The sequence below is a fragment of the Pyxicephalus adspersus genome, chromosome 1 (assembly GCF_032062135.1).
Source record: "Pyxicephalus adspersus chromosome 1, UCB_Pads_2.0, whole genome shotgun sequence".
Taxonomy (NCBI): domain Eukaryota; kingdom Metazoa; phylum Chordata; class Amphibia; order Anura; family Pyxicephalidae; genus Pyxicephalus; species Pyxicephalus adspersus.
In genome coordinates this window covers 128,163,479-128,181,095 of record NC_092858.1, presented here as the reverse complement: position 1 = coordinate 128,181,095, position 17,617 = coordinate 128,163,479, and the positions used below count along the sequence as shown (strand labels likewise).

Genomic DNA, 17,617 nt, shown 5'->3' with positions numbered 1-17,617 from the left:
AATCTGGCGTGTGTACAGCGCCAGTCGTCCATCATCTGAACGACCGTCCTGGCGGATCCACGGACAATGAACGACTATCGATCCTAATGCAAGGGAAGGGGGAGAGCGCGCAGCGGGGTGCCGCTCCGTCGCTCTTCCCCGCCCCTCTGCATAGAGCAGAACGTTGCTGTATGTACAGCACTCGCTCATGCATCGTGCAATAATAGTCGTTGGAAAGGATCGTGAAAGATTGCACGTGTGTATGCAGCTTTAGGCACGGCATAAAGCAAATGAGGTCGGTTTGACAGCAAGCACCATTGCTAAGTGGCCACAGAGTGCTACTACTAGTCGCAGCAAGGTAGAGAGGTATACACCAACAGGTAAGAGACCAACCTTTTTGGTACTAGCTGTTCACACTGTGACAACTATCTAAAGGCAGCACCACATAGCAAGAGTGCAACCACTGTGTTTTACTTTGGTTTAAAATTCTAAAAATTATGTTACACATAAAAAACTGTCAAAATTCATACTATGTCAAATAAACTTAATTTGTCTACTGCAGGTTACACTTAAATCCTTTCCTTGGTTTGTGAAATTAAAAAAGCAGCTCTTGCTGTCATTCTTAAATGATCTCTAGCATTGACCCCACAGATTCACTTCTCTGTGATTTGGCAAGGGTCATCTTACAGGTTTATGACACCCAGCATATAGTGTATAATGTAAATGTATGTACGGTATTATGGATGCACAGTGTCTGAAAGGAAATGGTTACTGCTGTGCTGTCTCTTATATTAGAACACAATTTTTAGGGGTACAATGATGCACATATGGTTGTTTTATCACATGGTCAGATTTTAGGATAAGATCTATGAAATTCTAAAGGAAACTGATATTTATTTAACCAAATCTCTGGAAAATCCTCTGTTCAACAAAGTAGACTTATTATTATCCAAGTATATGCTTCGTCTGATAGGACTTTGTTCAGACCAGTGGTTTTCCAGGCATTTGTATGTATTTTGTATTGACTTAAATCTTCCTAAAAATAGTTATAGGTTGTAGTTTCCAGGGGCAGTTTTGCCACAAAGATGCCTCTATAGACTTTATAGTGCCCAAAAAAATGCTTGTGCAGGTGTTTATGAGTGTTTGCTGCACCCATTTATAGGCATTTTTAGGCAGGAAAGGCAAGGAGTTGCTAAATGGAAAAAATCAGCTTTTCTGACATTTGAAAAGCTTGAACTATAAATACCTGCACACACATTTGCCAACATCTTTGCTAACACAAGAGTTTTTTGTGGCGGAAAACTATCCTGGATACCTAGCTGTGCATAGTAAGCATGCAAAAGCAGTAAGTACCCTGATTTTACAGCAGGTCTGAATACTGCCTAAACATGTACCCTTTTCCGATATTTGATGAAATGAAGGACTAAGATTATTTATTTGAATCAATTTTAAAGTTCAATTGTCAATTTTTTTTTTGAAGGAACATATGTTGATGGGTTTAATGTTTATGTCACTATAGGTATGTATATATGTATAACTGCTTTCTATTATGTAATTTCTTTTTTTGTACCATGTTTTCAATAAAAAAAATATTGAAAAATAAAACAATATCTATGTAACATTTGTTATAAATAAAATATTCTTTTGAAAAAAAACTTCAATAAAATTGACGAACAACCATTTGGCTGCTCTTTCAAGCCAAACTTCTGATTGACATTATTGATTATGTATTGTTTAATCCACAGACTATGAGCATTTTTATTCTCACTTATAGCCTATGACTGGGCATTTTTCCTCCAAGTGTTATGCTCCTGACCAATATAGTCTGTGCTGTATGTTATACTTCTGATCCTAGCTTTCTAAAGTCTATGTTGTACATTATACACTCATTATTGCTGCATTGTCCATGCTGTTTTTATGTTTCAACAATTTCTGGTTGCAGTCATGTAGCTTTGAGCTCAACATTAAAAATGCTCAAATCCTTTAAATGGCATGTAAGGGTGTTGCCTGGAACCTATGCAGTAGGAGATTTTTTGATACAATACATATTTTTGCAAACAGCCTAGAAAACCTTGTGGATTCCCTAGTGTATATTTGGCTGTGATTGTTTTTTTTTTGTTTTGTTTTGTTTTCTTGCTTTTACAAAAAGTTTGCTTTTTGCTACAACCGACTTCAACACCCCAATCTTATTTTTGCAATAAAAAATTACCGTACATTTCATTTTCAGAAAATTTTGGCAGTGGCACAATTTACCAGCAGCCTGATTTACCAGCATATAAACATTTCCATCAGTTTACTGAGGCCTTTCATATTCTTGCTTATTTATGGTCCTTTCTTCAAGAATTGGGAAACCACAGATGATTCAGCAATGTAAAAAAGGCCAATGGCAGGACAATTTTAATAAAATTGTCTAGCTACAAATGTATAGGGAAAAAAAATTACCGGCAGGTGCCAAGAATTGGGATACTGTAGATGTGGTGTAAAAATGTCCAGCAGCACCGAAATTTTAAGACAAAAGATTGTGCCAAAATGTACTAGAAACTAAGAACACAGCAGCTAATTTCATTGAAGCTTTATAAGTTAGCAAATGATAAAGCATTGGTGCTGTATGAGGATATCTTGCTATCTTCCACTATCCACAGACACAAGTCAAATGTAGTCCATCCACTCCCCAAAGAAGCACTAGCAACAAAAAAAGATGATGTTGCTTTTTTACCTATATGTAAGTGTATTGATCAATTGTCTATTATGAACGGTGAACTTATTTTTGAAATTACTAATGGAAACTACAATAGTATACAGTTTCTTTATAGTTGGGATTTGAAATGGGTGTTTGAACCTGGGTCCGAAGAGGCGATAAATCTGCAAAACGTGTGACTAGAAGGTTCATAATGCTTGTGTGACACAACAAATATAAAGATGATGTGTCCTAAACTAAAAACTATATAGGGATACAGGTTATTCCTTATCCCTGTGTATGTGGACATTCCATAAAAAAACATGAAGTAAAGTTAATTAGCTCCCCCCCAAAAATTGACCTTAGATTGTATTAAAGACATATGAGTGAGGTAGAGATATTAGATTGTGAGGGAAAGCTAGTGACATGACTATGGATTTGTACAGCGCTGCCTATTATGAAGGCGCTATATAAATACTATATAATAATAATACTAATTAGTAGGGTGTGATATTTATTATGTTTTCTTACTGGATTAATGATAAAATGTAATTGTTTTTATGGTATATTGAGGAACATTTTCTATGTTTCCCTAAACCAGTGGTCCCCAACCTTTTCTGACCTATGGACCACTAAACTTACGGACTCCGGACTGCGCCTGCACCGGGAGTTATGTGTCACTCAAAGTGGAAGAAACTTTCCCCATAGTGACATCATAATACCAGAACCCGCCCACTCTCCCATAGCAGATTTGAGCCTTAGACACAACTCCCCACCACCCTGAGCCTGCAATACCTATGGGGAGATGGCTGGGTTGGGGACCCCCGATCTCCATGTTCTCGCAGGCCCAGCTATCGGGGACGGGGGGCCTGCCCTAACCTACTCTGTGCAGGGGATCTAAAAGAATCTATTGTAATAATTTGTGAGTTGTGGGAACATATAAATAATATAGTCTTTATAGACTTAATATAGTCCTTCATTTTGGTTCCTTGAGCAGTTAATCATTTTTTGACATGTTGGCACATAAAAAAAAAAAATAAAACCATTCCTCCTTTAAAACAAACTCATAAAAAATGTCCAAACTATCATTAATGTAGTATATAAATTTGCCAGTAGGGGGCACCAACAGACCACTTTGCTAATAATAAATTAATACGATTACGTCAACAGGGTGTTGATCGTGTCATGTGACCTGCCTATCGGCCTAGCACATGAGCAGTGCGCGATGACAGCGGCGTGGACGCGCCCATGAGCGCGCACGTAGTGGGGGACGACAGCGAGCAGTGTTTTGGCCTAGAGGACGTTTCAGCTGTCCGTCACATGATCTTCCCTCCCCTCGTCTTTACGGTCATGTGAGTAGTGAGTGGGCTGGGCTGTACACAGAGCGGACGCTCATTGGCTGTTCTTTGCTTGTCCATCGGCTGCCTAGGAAGACCTCTGCTTACTGCTTCCCCGTTCGTGTGATGAAGACCGGTTGCAGTACGTTCCTGTAATCGTATTCAGAGTCGGTCTATAGTCACCATGCTTCGCTCAGCGCTCACCCTTCTGGCTGCCTTCATAGCAGGTAACCTGTGCTCCTTCTCATGGCTCTGTCAGCTGACTGCCTGCTCCCCCATCTTCCTGCCATAGGGCTGTGTGCTCCTAATGTCTTCTCATTGGTGTCACCTGCTGTACATTCATGTTATAGAATACAAATATTCATGGCAGCTTTAACCCACTGTGGTATTATTATTATTGGCAGGGTCTCGATAGAGGGTTTAATAAAAATGTCCTTGCAATGGCACCCTGTAAATAATAATTAATGGTTACCTTACCAGGGTGGGTACAAGCGTCTGTGTTATAGAGCTGTATGGGTTAGATCATATGGGTTCCCAATAGAGAGTTATATCTTTATGGGATATTGGTTAGAGCTATATATGGGTAGCTTCTATCTGATCCCCCCTGCACTCTACACTACCACCTACTGGCCAGTCAGTCATTACAGGATGTGGTAATTACACACCGTCTTACATCGGTTTTCCTATCTGGGCGGATAAGGTTGGGCACTTACCTGGAGGGTTAGGCTTTGGGTAGGTTAACTTGTGGCTAAGATATGGATGAAAGGGGGGGGGGGGTCAAGTTAGCTGTCAGGTAGGAAAAGGTTGAGGAAAGGCACCAAGAAGGCATATTAAGGTTGGGCAACAGACAGGAAGGGGTGATCCTGGCATTGCCAAAGAGCATCTGTAGGAGGAACAAGAGAAGAAAGATAGTGGAGCCCTGCAATGGAACACCAATTGGCGAGTCGGATGGGTTGGAGGAACAGGACAAAATTTTGGCACTTACCCTAGGCCCATATGACATGGCAGGCAATGTTATCAGAACACCACAGGGTGGGACTAGACATCCAACACCCCTAGAAGTGTCAGATACAAGAGGCAGACAAAACTTATTATAATAGCGGCTTCCATCTTCAATTTTTTTCAGCAGCCTGGCTCAGATGTCTGTATTCATGTTTTGTATCATTTCATGTAATCATTTATGATTAGGTAATTGTTCTTCTGAAAAGTATTCTGGAAGATTACAGTGGTCTCATGACCTCCCCCACCCAGATGCTGCTTCTACATTAGTTAGAAACATTACTACAGCACAGTCTGGGGGTGTTTATAACATTGGTGTAGTTCCTTCAGGGTAAATATTCTTTCTACTCCACAATGTCTGATCATATGATTTATGTATTTTCTAGTACATTTATATAAATATTATTTGTAAATAATCATTGGAAAAAGAATATATTTTTCATTGTAGTTTGGTAGATTGTTGCAACTTTGGGTACACTGCTTAGTAGATTTGCCCCTGCCTTGTGTTCAAGTTCCTTTTTCCTAAAAGCAGAGAGGAATTTAGCAATAAGTGTAGACATTTGCTGTAGCTTCCCTCCCCCTCTGGCTCTTTCACATTGTGTACTGATTCTCCTATGAGGAAGTCAGTCACTTGTGTCCTGGAACTAATGAATACTAAATCACAAGGTATTATTAGTGGACTTATCTGGATGTGAAGTGGAATTGGTATGAATGATACTAGCACTGAAGTTTTGTAGTTTTTTTGGGAATATAGAAATGGTCCATACAAAATGTGCCATGTGCTGCATTTCCTGTTCCTGGAAAATTCACACCAATTTTTTGGTGATTGTCCATGTCACGCTGACAATTTCATTATTGATGACAAAAGTGATATGCAGGGCGTAGCATTACTCCCTTATGAGATAGGTGAGTGGCCATTCCAACCAGGGAGCAACGCTCTCCCATCGGTAAAGATCCAATGTCATCGAACTAGTTGATTATGATTATTCCTTTGCCGTGTATAAAATGATGATGTCCTTAGTAAGATGTCTCTAACAGCCTTGCTACTGTGCCACGACCTTAAAAAAATCGGTTGGATTTAATTTGCTCTAATACATCAATCAAACACCTGTGTATTGGATTGCATAGTCAGCTTGCTTTACATGATCAGTAAATTGTCTGGAATAATTATAAGAAAATTGTAAAAGAGAAAACCAAAAATTGCACTTTAACTGTCCCTTTTATGTTCAGGATATAAATAATATATACATTGATTACTGTATTTGGTTTATTAAATCAACATTCTTTTGCATTGTACTTTTTCTGTGTGATGTGTACCCTACCAATATAGAACAATAACTATGGAAACTTGGGTTGTAATGGATGGTTTTAAACTGTCTTTTTATAAATTTTAAAGTGACACCATGTATATTACCCCCAGTACACAATCACCAGGAAAAACTCAGTAAAAGCTGTTGGTCTTGTATTTTTTTTATTTATTTTTTTGTTGACTGTAAAGCTCTTTATTTGCAGTCAAATATAACCAGTGTTTATATAGAAACAGTGTGTGAGATCTTCAATAGTCTTGGGAGTGTTTTGCAGTAAACATGACTTGATGTTGTAAGATCACTCAGGTTTTTACCAGTAGACAATGTCAGCAGTATGAAAGATGATCAGGTCTACCCTTCATTCTAGATTTTCCAGATATATTCATAACATGCCATGCTTTGTGGAGGTAACCTCCAGAGTCTTCATTATTTAAGGACAAGTCTCTATCCTTTAGAAAAAAAAATGTTTGCAAATTGTTTTGCATTGCCACTGTGAATCCAATTTATGTTGGATTCTGTTCAATAGAGAGGGGAGGGTGGAACAATTGAATGGCACCACGCTGCGCTCTTTCCTCTTCACTTGTGTTACAATCGTTCGTGGAACTGCCAGGTTGGATCCATGAACGACGCCGGATGAACGCTGTACACACGGCAGATTCTCATCCTATCCTAGCCCTGAAGCGATTATCGCAGAATCAACTGTCGTGTGTACCTAGCCTTGGGGTTGAGCTCTCACAAGGGTTAGGGTGTCTGCCTTCTAGCCCCTCCAAGAAAACTCAAGGCTTTGGAAGAAAGGGATATATGATGGTGAACCCTCAGCAGCCATAATATGGGACGGGCTCCTTCTGACTTGCCAAAGCTTCTTATCCACATGGAGAGAAGCTCAGTGCACAGTATAATTAGTTGTTAACTTCAGTACATGAGGAGTCTGCACAACTGTGCAAGACTGAAGGTAGGAGTGGAGTTCATTTTTATCCCCATCTGCTCAGTGGGACTGTTCCATTTGTCCCTAAGACAGTAAACTATAAGAATGTTAAAGATTATCATGCACCTCCATATCTCAGCTACTTTGATACTCCTTAATGTTACTCCTTAATGTATCTTGCCAAGCATTGTTGTGGGATGCACTTTAAGGAACTTTATGTATCCAGTGTAAACCTAGAAATTGGGAGGAAATCGTAGGCGGGTGGTAGCCCCTGTATTGTGACTCAACTTTTTAGTAACCCCCCCAAAAAACCTGGGTGGTTGCTGAAAAGTGCCGGGTGGTGCACCTTGCTAAAAGGCGCTGGTATTGTATATCCAATATCCAAGTTGCAGTGTCCTGCTTTGGAAAGCCCATTCAAATAAATGGTCTGCCCTAAACCTATACACAACAATGTGATTGGCTGCTGAATGTTTTCATTGAATGTCTTGTATTAATGTTCATAGTGATAGAATTGTAAGAGACGAATGCCAAAGAATACCACAATTCTAACAATTATAAAGTATTTATCAAATATTACATGTCATTCAGAATTTTGAGTTGTGATGTCATCCGTGTGATGTAAAGCAAATCCTAAAGTGCAAATACCTGTGCGTGACCTTTATTGCATATAGAATGAAACTAATACATAATATATATTTTTTCCGCTAGCTGCCACTGCTGATTTTAGTGTGTTAAAAAGCCCTCAAAATCAAATCTTCAAACCTGGAAATTGGCCCATACCTGGAGAACGCATTCCTGATGTGGTTTCCTTATCAATGGGCTTCTCTGTGGAGGAGGTATGAATAAAATCCTCTGTCTGTTGGTAACTGACAACTATTAAAATTACAATTTACATCTATTTCATCATATTTTGCTGTTTGTTTCCTGGTAATGCACTGGTAAATGTGTCTTTTAAATCTTTTTAAAATAAGTAGCAGGCAATGAGGATGGTTCAGCCACCCGTGTGAAATGTACTGACAAAAAAATAAATTTGGTGGTACTTGGCAGGGCACAACTGACCGTGATTATGGGCACACATAATGTAGGATTGATGTTGATTGCAAACCATTACCCCTAGTGTAATCTACCTTGGTGACCTAAACTTCTAGTGAGAAAGGTCATTTGTGCCTAGATGCCCAGGACAAATTTAGCAACAAGCCTTGTCAGTTAAACTATAACCCTTACCCTAAATATCTTTCTATGGAAGGATAAATGCACAAAAATCAAACTTACATTTTATTCCTCAAATTTAGTATTTGTTTTAATACAGCAGCTGTATATGACAGTTAAGCTAATAGGTATGTGACCTCTGCAGTTTAATACTGACCAGTGATCCTACAAACGAGGACAATACTCTAGTCCTGGCATAGGCATTATACTGTGGATGAAAATGATCAGAACACACGCCAGACATGTTTAATATATACCTAAATTTCCCAGAGCTGGTAATGTATTCATATTGGCAGAAATAATACATGTCCACCCACCCCCCTTTTGCATTACATTAAAAAAAATCCAGCAAGTCTCCTTTTTCTCTATAGCTTCTCAAGCAAACTGAGGTTCACTCACTTGTGCCATACACCACAGACAGGTGTTATACTGGCAAATGCTTGACACATGAACTTGGAAATCACATTTGTAATATTGTTTGTTTTTTTTTAATTGTACTTTTTGCTTTGTGCAGTAATGTTTTTTTTTTGGGTATGGTAGAACAATTTGGTCAATTACACTTCTACATCATACTGATTATTATACGGATTTCTTCTAATGTTTCTTCCAGGATCTGCCTTGGCCAGGGCTAGGAGTTGGCAACATTTTCCAGCGTGCTCGGGCAACGGTCCTAGTATCCGTGACTGGTGTGGAAAAGCTGCCTGTAGGGGATAATGAGATTTCATACCCTGTAGAAAATGTGAGTCTTGCATGGTAACAATGATTCATAATTGTGGTTTGTTTTAGTGAAGTAGAAAACACATTATAGTAAAGTTACTAATGAAGAAAAAGTAGAAGAGGCCAATAATTCTTGGGCAGACCTGTGAAGAGTTGGAGCGAAGTGAATGGATTAATGAAGGTTCAGAACTTCTGAGAATGTTTTTTTTTTCCTGGGATCACTGGGATTAGACCTAAGAAATAATACTTCCAGTGGGGTCACAGACAGAAATAAAAGCTTATTTAAAATATTTTAATACTCACTATCCAAAACTGAAAAAAAAAACTTTGTTGGATGTGGCCTTTAGGTTCTGTACGATTTACGGTGGTTGTAGCACAGGACTAATACATTTATTTGTCTGTTCTGATAACGAGAATATTGTTTATTTTTTATTTATCTTGTAGGCTGTTCCTTACACTATTGATGGTGTTGTGAACTCTATCCACTCTGTTTTCTCTGAGGAAATGCCAGTAGTATTACACTTGGCACCCATTGAGGAGGTAAGCATGTGCTTGTATACACAGTAACTACACAGTCATTCAAAGTGGTGGATGTAGCCAACAGTGGGCTCCTGTGCAGAACTAACCTAGGGCACCTCTTGGCCAAAATGCCTTGGGGGGGGGGGGGGGGTCATCTTGGCACTGAGGAGGGTACTGAGTCTTTGTATGTCCCCACTTTTCCAAAGACTGCAGAACAGGACAAGATAGGGGATAAGGAGGAGTAGTGTACATTTGTTGCAGCGAGCTAGCCAAAGGTCATCGTCATCTAACCTTTGTAAATGAATAATAATCCTAAAGTGTACATAGCATGGGCTTCCACTACTTACTTTTTCTGCACTCCTCTGCCACCCAGATCTGATTTTTTTATTGGTAAAATATTCTGTTTCATAGACTAAACTGAATCTCCATCAAGCTGCTAAAAACATATGTGAATGATTTTTATCTGGAAAAAAATATAATTCAGCCCAGCTAGTTATATGATCATTGCTGCTTTTTAGCCAAGTAATTGACCCAATTTTCTACTAAAGCTTTGCAGGTTCCTAATGTTGGCTATTTTTTTCCAATGAGGGAGACTGGAGACAGGCAGTAGATGGACGCAGAAAGCAGCAATGATAAAATGGAAAATAGTGGTGTCATCTACCTGCTATGCATATGTGGATGAGTAGTTTAGGCAGCCACTTTCAAGTTGCATTTAGGTGTTAATACATTGTATTTTCAGAGTGTCTACATGGTGGGAAAGGCCAATACAGTGTTTGAGGACCTTCCAGTTACTCTTAGACAGCTGAGAAGCCGCTTGGAACAAGATAACTCCATCCTCTCTTCCTTACCTGCCAGCTCTTTATATAAAAATGATGAGGTAAGTTCAATATTTTCCCAAATCCACCAGAAATGTACTAACAAACTACAAATAGTTATCAGCAGACTGGTCAGTGGTCTTAATGTTTTTACTGATCAGTCTATATTACAATGCAGTCAAAGTGAGTTGCATTTTACCCTGCACACTTTCCTCCCAAAAAACTAACAAACAAACTACTGAGAGGATATATATTGGGGAAGACCTATTTCTTTATAGCTTTGTGTCCTTGTGACATTTGTGGATAATTAATAAAAGCGAAAATATTTTTAGTTTTGAATAGTCTATGGAAGTATAGGAATCCATCAGGTTTTATTGCTATCTGTAAATGTGGGATATATGCATTGCCTTTAGGGCTGAACATGAGGCAAGATTCAAGAATGTGAGTTCTCGCCAGAACAGGATTAAAGAGGAAATCTTTAAATGGTCAATTTGTTTTAGTGACAAACTGGCTAGGAGAAGATTTTCCTCACTTTCCCTTGTTAAGTCATGTAGACACAGCAGATCTCCACAGCAGGATAAAGATAGCAAAAAAAAAAAAAAAAAACTTGTGGATTTTTTTTTGTATATTCTTTTCAAAATGGGGGGGGAGGTGACTTCAGTTTTTTAATTGTTATGCAGATCTAGAGAATAATGATTATATCTGTATTCCCACCACACTCTATATATACATATATACCATATATATTGTGTATATCATTTTTTCCTATATGCCACCATCTTTTGCTTATTAAACATGTAAAGCTTGTGGCCTAAATAACAATCATTATTGTCATTTATAGACAGACCGGCTCTTCCTCTCTGAACTGCAAGTTCTACAGGACATTACAACTCTGGTAAGTAAACAATCATCTGAGAACTGTCATTTTATTTAGAAATTACTCTAGCTTCACTTCACAATGTCAAGCAAAACAAGTTTTTTTTTTTTTAACCTGAATAAAGTTTGCCATTATTTACAACATACACTCCGAACATGCATCCTAGCCCCTGGAGGTAGGGAACATTTCAGTCCATATCACAGCCACTGCTATATTCAGCAAGCCTGCCTTTATGTCTACATTGAGGGAAGAAACAGGAATTCTTAAATGAAACCATACTAACCTGTCACTGTTGACAGTTGAATTTTCCAAAATGACTACACTAAAGATTAAGGGGGTTGACCACCTAAGATAGAGCATGTTAAAGCTAAATGTTTATTCATGTGTGTAGTAGGGATTATACCGACTTCTTTAGGACAGTTTGGATCTCTCCTTGGGCTCTTTTGGCTAACAAATTCATCACTTTTTGTAATTGGGAATAGATTTTTGCTGGATAACCATCTTCCTGTCAGGGTTCTGTGTGTCTAACATCTTTTAACATTACAAGTGGATCATTGTACCATGTAGAAGCCTCTTAATCTTGTAGAATGGATCCCTAGATTTTCTGCCTTTGGTATATTTAGACTTCCTGTCAGGATTTCTTGGGGCATCTGATTTTGATAGTTACATCACCTATCTCTAGAGTTTCTAAGATCTACTTGGGTCTGATAAGAGTAGGCAGTTGCTTGGCCCTGGTCTATCACCTGTCAGTTTTCTAAACTTTGCATACCGATCAAGGGAAAAACCCTTGCCCTTGTAGCCATACCTCTGCTTGCCATCTATATTCCTGAGCTAAAGTTTGGGTATGCCGTTAACAATCTTTGCTGTGCCTTTTTACTTTACAGTGTTTTTTTGTTTCTGGCTGCTGTCCTATCTGTCCCTGTAATGGTCAGGTGTCCCTTCAGTCCATGAACAGTCCATGGTCCTGTTGTTGGATGTTGGGGTTGTGGCCAGCTTAACTTCTGCCCCTGGTTGTGTACCAGTCCCCACGTTTCTTTACACGGCTTATGGAAGATAAAAGTTTTATATATAGTTTTATATACTTTTCCTACAGCTTTCTAAGCATAAGCACCTAGCCAAAGATAATGCTCCAGATATTTACTGTCTGGAACTGACTGGTTTGGAAGAGGTCAAGAAGCGTTATGGTGAAGACTCTGTGAAATTTAAGGATGCAAGTAGACTTCTGTCAGAAGCACTGCAAAAGGTAATTAAAAGTACAACTGCATTTCATTGTAAGCTTACTGTTGTAAATGATGGTTGTTGCCGGGCCATAGCGAACCTGAATTGTATGCAGGTTTAAATCTAATAAATCTAGACTTTTTGAAGGGTTGAGTTAAAGTAGTAGCTAATAAAACAAGCTAAAGAATATCTTTGTCGGACACAATTACTGTGCTATAAAATAAAAAAAAGGCAAAACTAAAAAAAAAACAGTGTTTAAATTACAATAGTTGAAGTACATATTCATTTTCAAAGTAAATGGCAACATGAGCACTTAAGTGCCCCTTAAAACCAATAAGTGTGCAATACTTATAGTATTTTCTAGTAGTTGACACTGATTTCTAGACTGTCTTCCAGTGTCACACAGTTGTACAAGACCCTGTCCTGTTCTTTAACTGATTACTGATTTCACTTCATGCTGTGAGCTTCTCACACTGGCCATTAGAAGCTGCAGTAAGGCAGAAATAGCCTGTTCATATCCAAGCCAATGGACATCTTGCCCTTTCCTCATCAGCCTTGCTGTTCTGACCCTTGGATTTCAGTTCTTTAAATCTTGGAGGCTAAGCATCACATGTAAGTGTTATCTGCGCTGCTTTACATGCAAATGCAACCTGTTTTAAGAAATTGCATTCCTCCAAACACCATCAAAGCATTTAAATAACTCCTAAAATGCAGCTTACTGTTTGCACCAGAGCTAAAGGCACCCAGTTGCCCCTCACAGAGACTCAGTATATATACAATATAGATTATATCCTTGTGTCTTAAATAAGGTAAATAACAAAAAATTCCCTTCACAAACTACAAAAATAAGTTTTAGGATTGTGGGTGATGTCATGCAACTCCGCATGTTATGCCCTTCTTTCAAGCTTCAAGAACATCCAGAACTGCTAGTTTATTTGAATTATGGTGAATTAGCTAATTAGCTTGTTTCTACTAATAGTGTAAAACCACCTTCTTTTTTTCTTTTCTTTCTGTGCAGTAGGTTGTGTCCTATGTGTTGGAGTGATTTCTGTGCTAAGTTAATTGGGTACAATGTTTTTTGTATAGTAATCCCCTTTTTTTACAGTTTGCAGATGATATGTACAGTCTTTATGGTGGAAATGCATTTGTAGAAGTTGTCGCTGTGAAAACATTTGAGAGCCCCCTAGTTAGAAAGAGCCGATCCATTCTGGAAACTCAGGCCATTGTAAGTTCACTTTGAATTTAGTCTTTTTTTCTCTCTCTCTCTTTCTCTAAATACATATAAAAAGAACCACTCACCATCTTTGTCGTTTTTTTTCTGCATATATATATGTAAGCAAGTGTGTTATAAATGTTTGACCAAGTTGTGTTACTATTTTAAAAATACTTAGTTTTTATGTGTGAGTGTTTTGTTTTTTTCTTTTTTATTCCGTGTCTACATGTGGTATTTATATTTGCTAATTGCATGGTGCTGAAAGGTTATGCTGTCATTTATCAAACAGGATAGACAGTAATGTAGCTAGCTATATGAATAATATATTATTCTGTATGTGTAATATAAATTACTATACACATAGTTTATAGTTTATAGAGTTTTATATAGGGTTTTATCTAAGGCTGGCTGCTTAGGACACTTGATCGCAATGATTAATACATTATTTGAAAAATCTTGTGCTGGATGCAGTATCTTAACTTTAACTGTCTCTTTTTATTTGTTTTAGAGTAACCCTGGCAGTCCATACAATCTGGCCTATGAATATAATTTTAACTAAGCTGTTGTCTTCAACATAATCTTGTGGATGATGATTGCCCTGGCTCTTGCAGTCATTGCAATCTCATACAACCTTTGGAACATGGATCCTGGCTATGACAGCATCATCTACAGAATGACCAATCAGAAGATCAGAATGGACTAGTGTTTTGTTTTCTTTAAGGAAACCATGCCATTTCTCTTGCTATCCCCAACTTCTACTATCCCTATAGTGAACAGTACATGTGTGTAAGAGTTGTGTAAACTCTTTATTGCTCACTCTTCTTTACACAGATCTCTTGCAATCTCTACATAGAAGCTGCAAAATTTCTCTAAGCTATCACTTATTCATCATTCCCTTCCCCCTCCTTTTTCCCCTGCCATTATGAATGTACTGGTATAAGGGATAGCAAGAGGAATAGCATGGTTTACTGTAAATTATTTAAAAATGAATTCAGTTGTTTCCTCATTTTTGATTTTGTGAGTATTCAAAGTATATAAAATAGATTGTGTACTTTACTGAGGGCTCTCCGGCTCGGAAAACAGAATATCAGAATTTGAAAGGGCAACAATAATATTACTTTGGAAGAACTGTATTGGAAAATAACGTGTGACTACTAGATATTTCCAAGGCCTCCCCCTCTATCTGGTATGACTGGACATGAAGTATTCCCATTGGGGATCCTTCTGTTCAGTCTGATAATAGGAAGGAGAAATATACCTAACTAGACAAAGGTGACAATGTAACCTGGGAAGCTTTAACCCCTCCTTCAATTATCTAAATTTTAAATAAAAACATTTGGCGGAAGTTGTGCTTGAAGAGATGAAAAAAAGTGAAATGCTGTTTACAAACTTAGAACAGATGATGGACTAAATCAAATATTTTGTGATATACAATAATAGATGGGGGGAGTACAGGTAAAAGCACATAGGATTGTCACATTGTGCTGCATATGTTAAATAGGAGGCCATAGTCTTACCTCATATGCCCAGTTAATGTGTTTATTGGTTTTTGTTTTATATTTCACCCCTCTTTATGTGTTTAAATGAATGCTCCTGTGCCTCCTTTAGGTTCTGTAAATCTTTTGGAAATATCATACATTCCTTTCAAATAGTTGTAAATGGTTTATTTGAATTGATGTATATAGTAAAGGGCCCTTCTGTGTTATATCTGTCTGCACACAATTTAAATTATTGGGTCTGTATTTGCAGCAGTGCTAGAGTCTGGAAATGGGAACTTTATTACAGGTGGTTATATTGTATGCACTAAAACAGTTTGCCTGTTTGATGTCATAATACACTCCCCACATTGTAACTACCACACTACTAAAAATGCCTTTTCTTGGGGCTTGCATCAAGTAGTTGCCGAAAGAAAGCTTTGCTTTCCTTTTACATTGCTATTTTGTCAACCTTACTCCTGCCCAGGTTCATAGTATGCAATCCTTGACTGCTTTTCATAGCAATACCTAATTGTTTGTTTTCCTCACCTTTGTTATTCTATTGAACCTTTAGCCTTGTTTTATTTTGTTTGAATTATTGTACAATGTACACTAAAATACAGACATTTGTTACTAAGGCCAGGCAACTCTTGGGTGAAAGATTGCAATGGTACCATAAAAGAGCCCTTGTTTGACGGCTTTTACCGTTGGTAGTTTTTTCCAGTCAACACGGAATCGAAGGTAGCTTTCAAGGTCAAAAACAAGAAGAAGGTAATTCGTTTGTTAAAGATTTTGAAAGTATCAAATAAATGTAATGCTCCTGAAATTGCATTTGCCCATCTACGCAACCCATAATTTGGCACCAGAATTTTAAGGCTTTTGTGTGTTAATAGGCAAAAAAACCCACAGGCTCCTTGGAGTAAACCTGATTCAAGAAACTTTTTCGGATGTAAAAAGCATTGAACAATATGCACCACAAAAGGTGGCTGCTTCTAGAGTCCACAGGATATTCTATGCAAATCTGACACTTATTAAGTCAGTCTTTGCAAAGGGTTGTAGATCTTGGGCCTGTCTTGGGGAAATGGTTTATCTGGCACCAAACACTTCATTGTGTTAGGAGGGTTTCTCCTACCTGCCAAGTATTTAGCAAGACTGTGATGGTGTGGGCAATGGACACAAGAAGGGTGATCAGCCAGTTAATTTATTTATATATATATATATATATATATATATATATTTCACAAAAGGAGTTTTTCTGATTAGAAAACTCAGTTTAAGGTAATTATGACAAGGACCCGCATATGAGCTTCGTTTCTAGTTCCTATTTCAAAGACATTTTCTCAGTCCTGAGTACATTGTAAACGAGTCTGCTGTCTAGTGAACTGTGGATGTTTCCTTTACATTACCCTTAAAGATTGAAATGATTGTTCCAATACAATATGTGCTGTAAATGTTTATTGATGACTGTGTGCTTTACTTGAACCACTGTTTCTTTTAAGGGTTGAAAAACTGTACAATTTAAAAGAAATAAAAACCCCAATATGTCCTGTGCCTATTGGTTCTTTTTATGAGTTCTCAGCACCCCCAGAATATCACTTTATGAACATAAACCTAATAAATTTGAATACAATCCAGGAAAATCAAATGTATATAAAAGTATCATGCATCCCTCCCTGGCCAATCACATTGCCTTTTACAGGACAATACGTTCTGTACTGTGCGCATTGAATACAAAATGTTCAATGATTGGCATGTGTACATAGCTTTAAATCATATGAGCTTGTCTAAGATTTATCTGTGCTTCTTTAAGGACTTTTCAATCTCCAAGTGGGTGAAACAAAACTTTCTTTCAGAATGTTGCCATATACCTTCTTATGTATTAATATGTCTGGTACAAAAATGGAAGTTGTAACTAAAGAAACTGTAAAAAAAAAAAAACCTGTAAAAACTGCTTTAACATGGAGCCCTTTCTGACCTTTAGTTTTACATTTAAATCAAAGAACTGGATGTTTTATTCAATGTTTAAGACACATGTCCTGACCATTCATCTGCCACCCCTACCAGACATTTACTTATTTTACAGTTCTTGACTTTGAACCCTCCAAAATCTAAACTTTTAAATTCTCTTCAAATCATTTTTCCTTGCCATTATTACCTTTCTTAGGAATCAAAATGTTAACGTATTTCACTTTCCGGACAACATTCCTTTGTCTGTTTATAGAACATATTCGCATCCCTCTCAATAATTTTTGTTTTCCCCAAAAACATTAAAAAATTATTTTTCTTTTCAGATTCCTATATTAATTAGTCAGAATGAAGGCTTTAACCCTGCCATGGGACCTGAACATCA

At 37.7% G+C, this 17,617-nt stretch overlaps 1 protein-coding gene across 1 annotated transcript; it reads left to right on the top strand.

The window, feature by feature from the left end:
* The first annotated feature begins 4,050 nt into the window (after positions 1-4,050).
* Positions 4,051-16,818, top strand: ATP6AP2 (ATPase H+ transporting accessory protein 2). The gene is made up of 9 exons (XM_072427142.1): positions 4,051-4,220; positions 7,933-8,060; positions 9,044-9,172; positions 9,595-9,690; positions 10,409-10,546; positions 11,326-11,379; positions 12,455-12,604; positions 13,685-13,804; positions 14,301-16,818. The coding sequence occupies exons 1-9, from the start codon at positions 4,178-4,180 to the stop codon at positions 14,349-14,351; spliced, it is 909 nt and encodes a 302-aa protein (XP_072283243.1). The 5' UTR covers positions 4,051-4,177; the 3' UTR covers positions 14,352-16,818.
* Positions 16,819-17,617: the final 799 nt, after the last annotated feature.